The 13135-nt window shown below is 41.7% G+C and overlaps 1 protein-coding gene across 2 annotated transcripts in view; it reads left to right on the top strand.

Annotated features, from left to right (window-relative positions):
- Nucleotides 1-13135, top strand: part of hectd4 (HECT domain E3 ubiquitin protein ligase 4) — a 37785-nt gene that overhangs the window by 14939 nt on the left and 9711 nt on the right. For both annotated transcript variants that reach the window (XM_008419092.2, XM_008419091.2), the window contains exons 25-60: nucleotides 27-272; nucleotides 410-602; nucleotides 683-787; nucleotides 895-983; nucleotides 1482-1654; nucleotides 1787-1922; nucleotides 2001-2145; nucleotides 2258-2424; nucleotides 2527-2673; nucleotides 2761-2945; nucleotides 3035-3188; nucleotides 3268-3548; nucleotides 3651-3837; nucleotides 3936-4017; nucleotides 4912-5114; nucleotides 5265-5400; nucleotides 5582-5764; nucleotides 5882-6046; nucleotides 6143-6312; nucleotides 7229-7344; nucleotides 7431-7534; nucleotides 7883-8044; nucleotides 8178-8326; nucleotides 8439-8518; nucleotides 8709-8872; nucleotides 8966-9203; nucleotides 9322-9458; nucleotides 9547-9673; nucleotides 10120-10257; nucleotides 10415-10551; nucleotides 10640-10800; nucleotides 10884-11065; nucleotides 11148-11353; nucleotides 11939-12069; nucleotides 12174-12379; nucleotides 12464-12643. In XM_008419092.2, coding sequence (XP_008417314.1) covers nucleotides 27-272; nucleotides 410-602; nucleotides 683-787; nucleotides 895-983; nucleotides 1482-1654; nucleotides 1787-1922; nucleotides 2001-2145; nucleotides 2258-2424; nucleotides 2527-2673; nucleotides 2761-2945; nucleotides 3035-3188; nucleotides 3268-3548; nucleotides 3651-3837; nucleotides 3936-4017; nucleotides 4912-5114; nucleotides 5265-5400; nucleotides 5582-5764; nucleotides 5882-6046; nucleotides 6143-6312; nucleotides 7229-7344; nucleotides 7431-7534; nucleotides 7883-8044; nucleotides 8178-8326; nucleotides 8439-8518; nucleotides 8709-8872; nucleotides 8966-9203; nucleotides 9322-9458; nucleotides 9547-9673; nucleotides 10120-10257; nucleotides 10415-10551; nucleotides 10640-10800; nucleotides 10884-11065; nucleotides 11148-11353; nucleotides 11939-12069; nucleotides 12174-12379; nucleotides 12464-12643 — 5765 coding nt within the window. The remainder of the gene's footprint in view (nucleotides 1-26; nucleotides 273-409; nucleotides 603-682; nucleotides 788-894; nucleotides 984-1481; nucleotides 1655-1786; nucleotides 1923-2000; nucleotides 2146-2257; nucleotides 2425-2526; nucleotides 2674-2760; nucleotides 2946-3034; nucleotides 3189-3267; nucleotides 3549-3650; nucleotides 3838-3935; nucleotides 4018-4911; nucleotides 5115-5264; nucleotides 5401-5581; nucleotides 5765-5881; nucleotides 6047-6142; nucleotides 6313-7228; nucleotides 7345-7430; nucleotides 7535-7882; nucleotides 8045-8177; nucleotides 8327-8438; nucleotides 8519-8708; nucleotides 8873-8965; nucleotides 9204-9321; nucleotides 9459-9546; nucleotides 9674-10119; nucleotides 10258-10414; nucleotides 10552-10639; nucleotides 10801-10883; nucleotides 11066-11147; nucleotides 11354-11938; nucleotides 12070-12173; nucleotides 12380-12463; nucleotides 12644-13135) is intronic.

Below are 13135 nucleotides of genomic sequence, written 5' to 3'. Positions count from 1 at the left end.
TACAGACTTTTCTTGTTTTATTTTAGATGCCAATGGCAGGTGGAAGCAAACGGTGCCATTTCTCCAGCTCTCACGCCCAGCCCCTCACCACTGCCACTCACTATTGAGGAGGACCGGGAGTTTACTTACCCCTCTGATGTTCTCATCCCGCCTCCGGGCCTCATGCCCGGGTCCTACTTTGACCTGCCTCGTATCCGCCTTCCTCCAGGCATCATGAGCAGGCTGAGGGAAGTGTCTGGAAGGGCTCGACCACAGTTCCGCCCCAGCATCAAGTAAGGGAATCGTTCCATCACATGGAAAGGACATATTGCCTTAGATTAAGCACTGAGCGGGAATTATTTTGCTTTGTTGTCGAAGCATTTTTTTCTAAAACACAGATTTTTTTCTTCTTCACGTTGTTTTACGTCAGGGAGGTGATCCGTCCAGACGTGTTAGAAGAGGTTATTGTATCCTGTGTCATTAAACATCTGAGTCTGGTGGATGCTCTCCAGTCACTTGTGAACTATCAGTACAGAGAAGATCACACAGAGGAATATGACCTAGTCTGCAAGATTATGGCTGAGACATTTAAAAAGATCAATGCAATGGAGCGTCAGCTGCAAGTGAGTCTATAATTTGAAATTACTCACCGTGCTTTTGAGAAAATCCTCAAATATTTTCTTATGTCCTGCTTTGCTTTCAGAGTGTTGCAGAATTGGAACAGAAGTGGCAAAATGAGGTAGAAGAGGCTCAGCAAGGAAAACTGGAGAACAACACTCCTTTTTTTCACGACTATCACTTCTTTGAGGTATCATTCACCTGTCCTGTCTACATTATGTTTAAAAGATTAGAAAATAGAAAACACCATAGTTGTTTTATTGCCATTGAAATTGTTTTTTTTTTTTTTCTTGCCAGAACAAAATGAAGGAACTGGAATTACTATGTTCCCTGAAGGAGGTTCCATTCGATTTCAGTGATTTAGAGAATGTTGTTCTAGCACTGAGGTACCTGGATTTTGCCTTTATTTTTTAAAAACAGTTTTTCTCACTGCATTAACTTTACACTTGCGTGCAAAAAATGCAAATTTATTCAAATGTGCTTGTAAAAAGTATTTTCAGTTATTGGCAGGGTTAACAGTGGTCTAGTCATGATGATTGCTCTGAAATTAGCTTACTGTGCGGTATGATCGACTGACATGATACTAGGGTACATTTATCCTACTAAATACCAAAATAGCTATTAATAATATACTGTTATACTACATTATATTACAGATGTTTAGAATATAATATTTTGTTATGGTGTACTTCAGCAAATGAACCTGTAAATATCTTGACAAATGCTGAAACTTTTACATCTGATTTCAACACACAATGAGAAAAAATCCCAACGAGTTTCATATTTATTTTTTAATCCATATTTATTGGATATACTAAAATAATGGCCATTTTATAATGGCAGTTTTGGTAGTCGTCACTAACTTTTCATGTATTCTCAAACAGGGAAAAGTTCTTCCAGGAAGTAAACACGACACTCATCAGAGGCATCGTCCCACTGGCTAAAACCAAAATGCTTGTAAAAAGTTTGATGAACCGCTCTGAGCTTCTTCTCCACGTTACCATCGCTCCACACTGCAGAAGTCTAACCACCACACCAGCTGGGACTCCAGGTCCAGGTATTCACTCATTTAATAAAAAAAAAAACTACATATTTACAGAAAAGCAATTAGTGACATTTTCCTCAATCAAGCAACATATTTCTCAAACTAAGTGTTTTTTTTTTTTTGTTTGCATTTTGTTTGTGACAGCCTCCAAGTCGGTGTCAGATGCCAAGACAGTGATCCCCTTGGTCAAGCAGCCAGTCTTCTTACGCAGCATGTCTGCACCCTCTGACCTGGAGATGATTGCCAACCAAGATTTAGAGTTTACACATGCTCCACAAAGGTATTTAGTTGGTAATTGGATTAGACATAAAGTACCACTAGGACTTCAAGTTGAATGTTTTACTTTATTTATTTGTAGAAGGCGACACCACCCAACCAGTCATCGCAGCAGCTCATTCACCCTACTGCAGTCTCTGGCCATTGAGGACGGCAGAGACAAGCCAACATACAGTGTGCTGCTGGGACAGCTGTTTGCTTTCATTGGAACCACACCTGATCAGGCTGTAAGTTTTGGAGACATTATTATCGCCTGCCTCTTTGTTGGAAATATATGTTACCCCCTCCAAGTGAGAAACTCATGTAGTGAATTCTGGTTTGTTCTGTCCGGTTGTGTAGGTGTCGAGCAGCAGCTTCCTGTCGGCTGCGCAGACACGCTGGAGACGAGGCAGCACGCGGAAGCAGGCACTCGTTCATATGAGAGAACTGCTAACTGCTGCAGTCAGAGTGGGTGGGGTAACACATCTGGTGGGACCTGTTACTATGGTGCTACAAGGTGGCCCAAGGTAAGAAAAGATGCCAAGAAAATCTTAATGTTGTTTACTAAGAAGAGTGTGCACAAAAACTTGTTTTTCCTCTACATATCTGTTTGTCTATCATTTGTTCAGGATCGAGGAGCTGACCTGTGGTGGAATGGTTGAGCAGGTCCAGGAAGCTTTCGGAGAGACCATGACCTCTGTAGTGTCACTATGTGCTCGCTACCCTATTGCTTGTGCCAACAGTATTGGCTTGCTTTGCACAATCCCCTACACCAGGCAAGTCAATCGACTTTGAAGGATCGGTCTGGCAAAACGTCACTCGGTACAACGAGTCAGATTAACTTACCTGATCTGTCGCTATAGGAGTGAGGAGCAGTGCCTTGTTCGAAGTGGACTTGTCCAGCTCATGGATAGACTTTGCAGTCTGAGTGGTCAGAGAGAATGCAGCTCAAATGAGAAGCAGACCAAAAAGCAGAAGGTGGCCACAATGGCTTGGGCTGCTTTTCAGGTACTGGCCAACCGGTGCATCGAGTGGGAGAAAGTGGAAGGTTTGTGGTCTGCTCTCAAGTAAAGTATATTTTGTTATTGAGGTATGTTGTTTATTATTGGTCACCTTACTTGGTTTTGTCTTTTACAGGTTGTTCAACAGATGCAGTTCATTCTGGCCTGGCAAGGCAGGTTTCCAGCCTGCTGACCAATCACCTAGCCAGAGCAACAGAGTGCTGTGGAAATCAGGCAGCTGGCAATGATGCTCTGCAGGATGTACTCAGTCTGCTCAATGATCTTTCCAGGTAGAGCGAAAGCACTCCATATCTATGTTATTATATATTCCTTCTGTATACTTATACGTCCCATTGCTTTTTATCGCAGGAGCCACATAGGGAAAGCCATCCTGAGCCAACCTGCCTGTGTTTCTAAGCTCTTGTCCTTACTGCTTGACCAGAGACCCTCTCCAAAGCTAGTTCTTATCATCTTGCAGCTATGCCGAGCTGCACTGCCTCTCATGAGTGTTGAGGACTGTGGTAACGTGGCTTTGCCCTCGTGGAGTTACTCAATAAACACCCTAGATGCTGAGCAGCAGGATGCCAGTGACCCAGCATCACGTATTGCTGCTTTGCTTCTGGCTAAGCTGGCAGACTATGTAGTGCCAGGTTTGTGTCTCCAGCCACGAAGGACTTACTATATGTGCTCCTCCCTTTTCTTAAAACGATTTAAAGGTAATTATGATGATGCTTTTTCCTTTCACATTTAAGGGTGTCAGACCCTCCTTTCTCCCAGCTCCTCCGAGCCAGACACCAGTCTATCCCGGGCCAGCTCCAAAGGAGCTCTCAAGACAGAGGATATCGGGGAGGAAGCAGAAGCAGTTGATGGCAAGCTGTCAATTTTTATCCACAAAAGAGAGGATCAGTCATCCCATGAGGTTTTACAGCCTCTTCTTAGGTACTATTTCTTGTCGTCAACCAATTTCGATTTTTGTTGGCAAAATTAATATCAGTTTTTTCTGACTTGAATATTTTTCCACTCGCTCCAAAATGCAGCAGTTCTGAGGGGCGACCTTTTCGACTGGGCACTGGGGCAAATATGGAAAAGGTGGTAAAGATGGACAGAGACATGACAAAGGCAAGAGTTTTTATTTGTATAAAATAAAATTAGTTGCTGTAAGCATAAAAAAAAACATTCCTTGCAAAAGTATACGTTTTCACGTCGCCATTTTATAACCACTAACATAAATGCATCCCTTCAACTTGGACACTGCCACCACCATTCCATGGTGTTTCCATGGGCATGGTGTTTTAAAGGTGATGGGTTGCGTTATTATTGAAAAAGGAAGACTGGAATTTTTTATTATTTAATGCTCCGTTTCCGTATCTGGCTTGTCGATTTAGATGTAAAGCAGTGTCTTGGTAGGATAACCACTGTGCCATGATTTTCCATTTTTAGATGTTTAAAGTTGTTCCATGTGATGCTGAAAGGTTGGGATATTGATTTATAACATAAGCCTGCTTTTAACCCCGCCTCCCTTAACACACACTTTATCCTTGACCAATCTGCTATATTCCTTGGTCCTTATGATGCTATTTGCTCACTAATGTTCTCTAGCAAACATTTTGGGCCTTACAGGACAGATGGACTTATAAAGAGAGGATATTACAAACAGGTGGTGCTTATTTACTAATGAGAGGCTTGCACTGGATTTTATTAAGAGGTTTTAGAGTGAAGAGGGCTGAATACATATTTAAGCCACACTTTTAATAGTTTTTGTTTGCTGTAAAATGTAAAAACTATGCATAATTTTTCTTCTACTTCCCAGTAATGTTTCATTGTTTTGCTCCGTCACAAACTCCCATTAAACTACATTGAAGCTTTTGATTGTAATGTGACAAAATGTGCTCAAGGGGTATGAAAACTTATGCAAAACACTGTATAGACCTAAAACATATCCATGCCTTCTATCAAAGCAAGTTTTCTAGTTGCTTTCTAAACTTTGTATTCGTACAATTTTTATTGCCGTAGAGTGGAAGCTGTGAGGTGATCACTGAAGAGGCAGCGGCTGCCCTGAGGAAGGCCAACAAGTGGGCTCAGTCTGGACTGATAGTGAGCGTTGGTCCACCTGTGGAGACAATGGCTCAGGAGGCGGCAGGGGGCATTACGGCTGGCGACAAAAAGAAAACGGCACAGACCGCCGTTTGTAGGGACAGGAACGCTGAATTGGCCAGGTGCTACTTGTTTGATATGGTGATGAAGTGTTCAAAAGAACTCAGCTTTTACAATGTACAAAAGCAGGAAATATTGTTCATATCAAATTTGTGACAGTTGGAGATTTCGTCCGTGGTTTAACATTTCTTTTTACAATCGCCGCACGATAGGTCCGACCCAGTCCGGCCATTCATCAGCGGTCACGTTGCAAACAGTATGGCTGCTGAGGTTATTGCCCTGCTGCACAGTCTACTCACTGCTCCAGAATCCAACACTGCACAGATCTGGACAAGCACCGTCGAAAAAGTAAGACATAATCATTCTTTTCTGTTTCACGGTTTCTATGCTTCATAGCGGTGCTGAACACTGTTCTTTGCAGAAACTGCTAACATAATGCTAGACCTTTACATATTATTGCAGTTTAAAGCTTTTTTATTTCTAAATAAATTGTCAGTTAAAACCTTTGGTTGTTTTCCCTCTTTTTTAGGTGCTTTCCCGAGCTCTGATGTTTATTCCTCAGCTGGGAAAGTATGCTGAGAGCATCTTGGAAAATGGTAGCAGCAGTGGCAGAAAACTAGCCAAACTGCAGGCCATCGGCAGACAAGCTGTTGCTGCTCTTTGCGCACTTGGGGGCTTCAAGGAGACAATTAAGATTGGTTCTGAAGTCCAGGTCAGTAAAACAAGACAAGTATTTTTCTTCATTATATATACCTTGTGCTGTTATATGTCACCGTTAATAGTCAAATATGATTGTCAGCATTGTTACAGTCATTCATCTGGTTCACAGGTGGTGGGTAAAGGAGTACTGGGTAGTGTGGGCATAGTAATGTCCATAAATGAGCAGGAGGGCATTGCTACTGTCAAATTTCCATCCTGTGAGTACAGAAGAGCTTGCAAAGCCTCAGACGTCCTTACAGTACCAATATCACGCCTCTGCACTCCCAGATCTGAGGTGAGAATTCCAGTCACATTACAGCTCTTATTACTATGGAAAATAAGAACCTGATTATTTCTTATCCTGTTTTCTCCCTTTTCTGATCTCTACTAGGCTCTTCCCATTTATAAGCTCTCAATTACAGAAAAGGTGGTTCAAGCTGTGCAGTCTATGCTTCTGCCACAGGAGGGCAGTCTCTCCATTCATACGTCCCTACCAGCTACTGGAGATGGCTCCAGCCCAGTAATGGCTGCAGTGCGCTTGCTGGCTGAAATCAGAACTAGGTTAGGGAGCGCTATGATGGATATATTTGACTTGTTTTGAGAATTGTGACTGCTGGAGCTCTGCTAACAGGCAGAAAGAGCTCTGTAAGAATTTGGAAACATATGACCTCTTTTCAAAATCGGCAAAGTTTATTATAGACATAAAAAAATAAATATTGGACAGAAAGTTCTTTTTTTAAATTAAATTTCATGTATTTCACCTTTAAAGTTTACACTGTGAGATTGGTTCTCGAGTACATGGTGTTTTGAAATATTTACATATTAATATTTCATATTTTTTGTGTAAATATTTAATCTGCAAATGCAACAAAATTTGCCCAAACATCTATTTAGTGGAGAGTAATAAACACATCAATTTCATTCGAACTAAAGTAAGTGCTCCTACTATCATGAAGAAATTGGGAAGCCCTATTTTTGCTGACTTCACTTAAGAACTCTTATTGCTTTTTGTGCAATAAAAAAAATTATATTAATGAAAGCTATTATTGATGTAACAATTAAATGACTTCTAATAAAAAGTGATGGCAACTATTTACACAAAGAAATTTTGTTAAAAATTTTTTTTTTTACCTTTTTAAGCATCTGGATTATAAATATTTATATAAACCCTATTGCATTTAATTTTGTATTTATTCTGTTTTTTGGCTTTGTATAAATTGCCTTGAATTAAAAGAAATCATATTTCCTTCCCCTTTCACCTCCAGTTTTGAACAAATATAAGAAAAAAAAAAGAAATTTACTTGATGGTATTTGGCTTAAGCGTCTCCAATTTACAGCAGAATGATAGACGCAGTATCTGCAGCCAGATTCCTCTTCTGAGCATCCTAAATGGAGGAAAATGTATCTCCTTGTAGACTTAAATTTTCATATAAAATTTAGAAAAATATGATTGTTAAACAAGTTTTTTTCTTTCCAGGGCATGTCTGGTGATGGCACAGCTCTTGGAGGACAGCTCCTTCTGTGAGGAGTTCATTCAACAGTGTCCAGCTGCTGTGGAGGTTCTAAACCTGGTTGCCCAGGAGTGCAGCCCTGGTGAGCAAATGAGGAGCATGTTAAAGAAAGCTTCTCACCACTGGTCTGTATTTGTCTGACAGGTGGCCTCTTTTCATCTCGTGCAGGAGAGCGTCTTGGTATGGTTGAGGCTCAGTGTGAGAGAGTAAGAATGCTGTACCGGGACTGTGCTCGGCCACCGCCTCCACCACTGCAGACAGACAGACGGCAGGTAGGTGGCAGTAACTTCCTACTTCACCTTTTTTTTTCCCACAAGAGCACTTAACACATAAAAGGTGTCACCTCTCACGTAACATGTCTCTGTTGTTTTTGGACAGTCGACAATATATATGACTGCAGGAGAAAAAAAATCTTATATTATTGTCAAAGAAAGTTTTATTACAACTTTAATTCATTTAATTTTTTTTCCCTTTTTGTTGAGAAATAAAGGAACACAGTGAATGATGTACTGCTGTTCATGTATTACATATGTTTGGATTATATGTGTGATTTAGTTGCTCTACTTTTGTCTGTCTGAATGGTTTTGCTCCTTTAATCTTTAATCTGTTCGTTATGCTAGCCCAAGGAGATCACTTGGTGTCCGTCCAGAGTGTTTCCTCCAGTCCGTGCTTGCTTGTTCTCCTCCCGGCTGACTTCCGTCACCTTCCTGGCTGATCCGAGCGCCGGAGGCGGTCTGCCCCGAGGAACTTTCATCTATGCCACCTCTCCTGTGCCAGTTCAGGTATGAAGGTTTTAGTAAAGTCAGATTTTCTTGCGATTATTTTTGCCATGACAGAAGTATTGATAAAATTACTTATTACAATGCAAGTTAAGAATGTCATCAGTGTTGTTTTTTCCTCTTTTTGTTGCTGTAGGCACCATCCTTTTACTGGGAGATAGAAGTTGTCTCCTATGGAGACTCTGAGGAGGACAGTGGGCCAATAGTGTCCTTTGGTTTTGCCACAGAGGCAGAGAAGAGAGACGGAGCATGGACCAACCCTGTTGGCACATGTCTGTTTCACAAGTAAGTGCAGCTATATATTACTTTTTTTTATCACATGGTGTTCTGTAGGACTTGATTGCTGACTAACATTTTTGCCTATGTGTCTGTCTCCTGTCTGCTTGCGATGCGTCAGTAATGGTAGGGCGGTGCATTACAATGGCTCCAGTCTGCTGCAGTGGAAAAGTGTCAGACTTGATGTGGTCCTACTTCCTGGTAAGATAGGAGAATAAACATGCTTCCCATAATGTTTGAATTAAAGTCTCTGTTTAGTTGACGTAAAGTTGCAGACATTGCTTTTCCAAAAGTATTTTTTTTTTCATAAGCAAAATGTTAAAACATTCCCAATGTGTGGTTTTGATTTGGCTGTAATGTAGATGATAATCTTTAATTTGGGTAAATACAGGCGATGTGGCAGGAATTGGCTGGGAGCGCTCAGAGGGCACACCGCCCCCTCCTGGCCAGGCCCCTAAAGGAAGAGTCTACTTTACTTACTGTGGTCAGCGGCTACATCCTAGTCTTGAAGATGTAGCAGGTGGAATGTGGCCTCTTGTCCACATTCAGAAGAAGGTAAATCTATGCTAAGATTAAATTAAAAGCTGCTTCTCTAGATTGATCTTATGCAGTATACGATTTTGTTTCTCTCCATTTTTTTTTTTGCAGAATGCAAAGATCCGTGCCAACTTTGGAAGCCGGCCTTTTGCATACGCAGAAGGCCAAGCACACCGGAATGCAGCTGACTTATGTGTAGACCTAGCAGAGGAAATAAGTGCAAATTTTGAAGCGCTTCCCTTTGCCATGGCCTCAGACAGTGATAATGATGCAGGTGCAAGTGTCACTTCCGACTCTGGCTCTCATGGCCCCCCCTGTCGGATTGCAGCCGTTGCAGTTCCTCAGCAGCGTATGTCTCTTGCAATCGTTTCAGTGTTTTATCGAAAACGCACAGACTTCCTTTTTTGTTTACATGTTACTCCCGCTAATAATAAAGTTTTCTCTTTTGACTTTTTCTGTTTTTACAGAGTACAACAGTGATCTGTCGTGCCATTACAAGGTGGAGCTGAGCTATGAAAACCTGTTCACCTCTGGGCCTGACTCACACCCCCCACCTATTGCTGATGATGAGAGTGATGACGAGGATGATGACGATGTTCCCAGAGTGAGATTAGTCCTCAGCACCTTTATACTGTGTTTTTCTCCTTTGTTTCTTCTTTTTTGTATTAAATTTGATTTGGGTTTGACTTTAGGAGGATCACTATGCTCTTCTGGTGAAGGCTTGGGAGACGAAAGTATTCCCTACTATTCGTAGGCGGTTCCGTAACGAGGCTGAGAGGAAATCGGGCTTGGATCAAATCAAGGGAGCCCTTCAGCTGGGTAAAGAAGATAAAGAGATTTAACTTAATTGGCACTTATGACTTAAATCACTGAATGCAGTATTTTAAATATACATATATATTTTCCTGAACTGAAATGGAGAAATAGTGAATTTGATGGTAAATCACCGTCTTAAATCCCATAAAGGTTATTAGTTTTAGGTACATTAAACGGAGAAGATTCTTTCAAGTCAAACTAAAATGCAAACAGTATTGTGTTTAACTAATTTTACATATATGAATATATGATGTTTGATGAAAGTATGTTTTTGTGTTTCAATAACACAAAAACACCACCACTTTTTCCACCTGAGAAAAGGAGGGCAGACAGGAAGTACGCACAAAATGAGAGCAATTCTTAGCAGTTCTTGTTGAATATCTACTCTCTCCTACCTTAGACATTGTTTGTGTAATTGACAATATTTCTGTGCGTTTCCCTGGAAACAGGCATGGTTGACATCGCAAGGCAGACAGTGGAGTTCCTGTATGAGGAGAATGGTGGTATTCCTCGTGACCTCTACCTTCCTACTATTGAGGACATCAAAGATGAGGCCAACAAGTTCACTATTGACAAAGTCCGAAAAGGTATCGCATTACGTATTTAAAGATTTTTTGGCATCGCACAGTGGGACTAAATGTCCTCGTAGTACTTCATTGCTTGTTTTGAGATGTATTGAAGCACTTACATTTGGTAAATGATTGTAATGTTATGTGACTAACATAACATACTTTATTCACATAGGGTTGACTGTGGTCATCCGCTGTCCTGACAGCAATAACACCAACAGCACGACTGGAGGAACAGCGCTGCCCAAGTTTGCTATCCGTGGAATGTTGAAGACGTTCGGTTTGCACGGGGTTGTGCTGGATGTGGACTCCGTAAGTCTAATCATTTGTGGTGGGCTTCTTTGTTTTGGCCTCACAACAGATTTATTTGTAAACTAAAGCGTTTCATGCGTTTGTTCAGGTGAATGAACTGGTGCAGGTGGAGACGTACCTCCGCAGCGAAGGTGTGCTCGTCAGATACTGGTACCCCATTGAGATGCTCGAGCGTCCGCCAGCAGGTTCTCGACGCACTGCGGCCAACGGCCTGGTGTCTTTGGACAGCAGTAACATTCAGATTCATAGGTAATATAAATGCAAAGGGAATGAGTGTGATGCATCTGAATCAAAGATCTGGGTTTAATATCAGTGTCGCCGCTTTTCTTTAGGGAACTCCTTCGATGCGAAAGCGCGCTCGCTCGGTTATACTGTCGCATGGCTCTGCTCAACATCTTCGCCCCCAAGAATCCCCACACTTTCACTCGTCTCTTCCACATCCCTGCGATTCGTGACATAACTCTGGAACACTTGCAGCTGCTGTCTAATCAGCTGCTGGCTCCACCTCTCCCTGGTGAGAATACATTTTAAAGAACCGTATTTCTTTGTTTGTCATGGGAATTTTCTAAGCTATGCTAAATTCTTTCTTCCTGCAGATGGCACCATCAGCTCCAGCTCCATTCTCTTGGCTCAGTCGGTGCTTCACAACCTCGAAGGTCAAAGTTGCTCTCCCACAGACCTGTTTTATCAGGGCAATGCTCAGCCCATCCGGGAGTGGTTGACCGTGGCCATCACTCGTGCCTTGCATCAAGGAGAAGAAAGTTTACTGGAACTCACAAAACAGATTTGCTGTTTCCTACAGGTTAGCTCTACAGCCGGTGAAATTATTGATTAATCTTCAACTTTCTATGTTTTCTCACATTATAACCACAAACCTAACTGTATTTGGGGGTAATGTTATGCAGTTTACCAACACAAAGTAGTGTGTAATTATGAAATGAAAAGAAAAGGAACAAGGTTTAAATTTTTTTTAGCAATTAAAATCAGAAATTGTGTGTATTTTTATTTTCTTTTTTTGCAATTATCTTCAGTATTTTGAGTATTTTGCTCCCTTTACGCCTGCAAGTCTTTGAGTTACTCTTACTGTAGCAGGATTGGACGTTAAAAGTATCTTTAAAGCATCTCTACAACATGATTCTACCACCACCAGGGTTTACACTAGAGGGATAATGTGTTGGGGATAATGTATGTTTAGCTTGAAGACTAATAGTCCAATTTGGTCTTTTTGATTTACATGTTTCTGTTCCCTAAAGGCTTGTGGCAAATTAGTGGCTGTAAAGTGAATAAATGTGAAGAAGACCAAGGACTATGAATGTTTTTGTAGTGAAGTATATGCTTCTGGTTATTTACTCATTGCTGCACACAAACTATCTCGTATATTTTTCAGAATGCACCTGAGCAGTTTACATCTGAGGAGTTTCCTGTCCTGGAGTCAAAAGTTAGTATGGATGTTAGTTTTCCCGGAGCGGCGTTTGTGATCGTCTCCTGCAAAGAAAGTCAACTGGGCTGCCGCAAAGAGTGAGCCACATCAAACACACAACAGCAGACACTTACAATTGAGCTTCCCTGGCTTCACTTTTTATGTTTTTGAACTTCTTTCGTATCTTGTCAAAACCTTTTAGCTCAAGCTTGTACAAGGCCCCCTGGACTCGAGTCATGGTTTATGGCCTGTGTCACAAAGTGCGAAGAAATGGCCAGCTGAATCTGATGGAGGCAGTGTGTTATCCTCTAGATGCCTCTCCTACCAACACAGGCCTTACGCCCCCTCCCACCACAAACCAGTACCCCTCTGTTATCATTCCCACTGACAAAGTGCACATCAAGCTCGGTGAGTGTTTTCATTACGAGGACGAAATTCTTAAAGAATAAAAAGAAGCGCTTCTAAGTGAGTTCGATCTTGTTTTGGTTGTAGGAGTGTCGCCCCCTCCTGGTGCTGTGTTGGTGCTCCACTCCTTACCACTAGAGTTTCCTCTGGCAATGGCGTTTGCAGAGCAGCTGTTGACGTGGAAGCTGGGGGAGAGCAGCGAGCGATCTGAGGATGAGTTGGACACTGTGCCCTCATCGGTGCTGCTGCAGGTGGTAGAACTGCTCGGTAGGTTTCCCTTTATTTCACCAAAATAAAAGCTACACATTGACCAAGGTATTACATGCTTTCTACTGTCATTGGTGACATTACTTTATGTGTTTAAAGTATTGATTTGGTAAGTAGTTTTTTTTCTTTCTTGTTAAAGGGGCAGTATTATGTAAAATCAGCTTTTTTGAGATTTACATCCCGTTCTAATGTTCTAATATTATTCTCTTATCAAAAACATACCTGGAGTGTTGTTTCAACTCTTTTATGTATGTTTGAGAAATCCTTTAATCTCCTGTGGCAACTATTCAGGGTACCTAAACGATTGCTCTCACCAAACGCTGCATTTTCCATGGAGCTCCTCCTTGGATCTGCAGTCTCTAAGCCAAGCTTCTGCCTCACAGAGTAGCCCTCTCCTGTGCCTACCCCACTCAGCTCCTTCATTCAGACTAGCCAGTAGCAATCAGCAACCACCTAGTGGAACTGCACATCTGCTAAGCTAATCATACGAGC

This window comes from Poecilia reticulata, linkage group LG9, assembly GCF_000633615.1.
Source record: "Poecilia reticulata strain Guanapo linkage group LG9, Guppy_female_1.0+MT, whole genome shotgun sequence".
NCBI lineage: Eukaryota > Metazoa > Chordata > Actinopteri > Cyprinodontiformes > Poeciliidae > Poecilia > Poecilia reticulata.
This window is presented reverse-complemented; position numbering and strand designations above follow the sequence as displayed.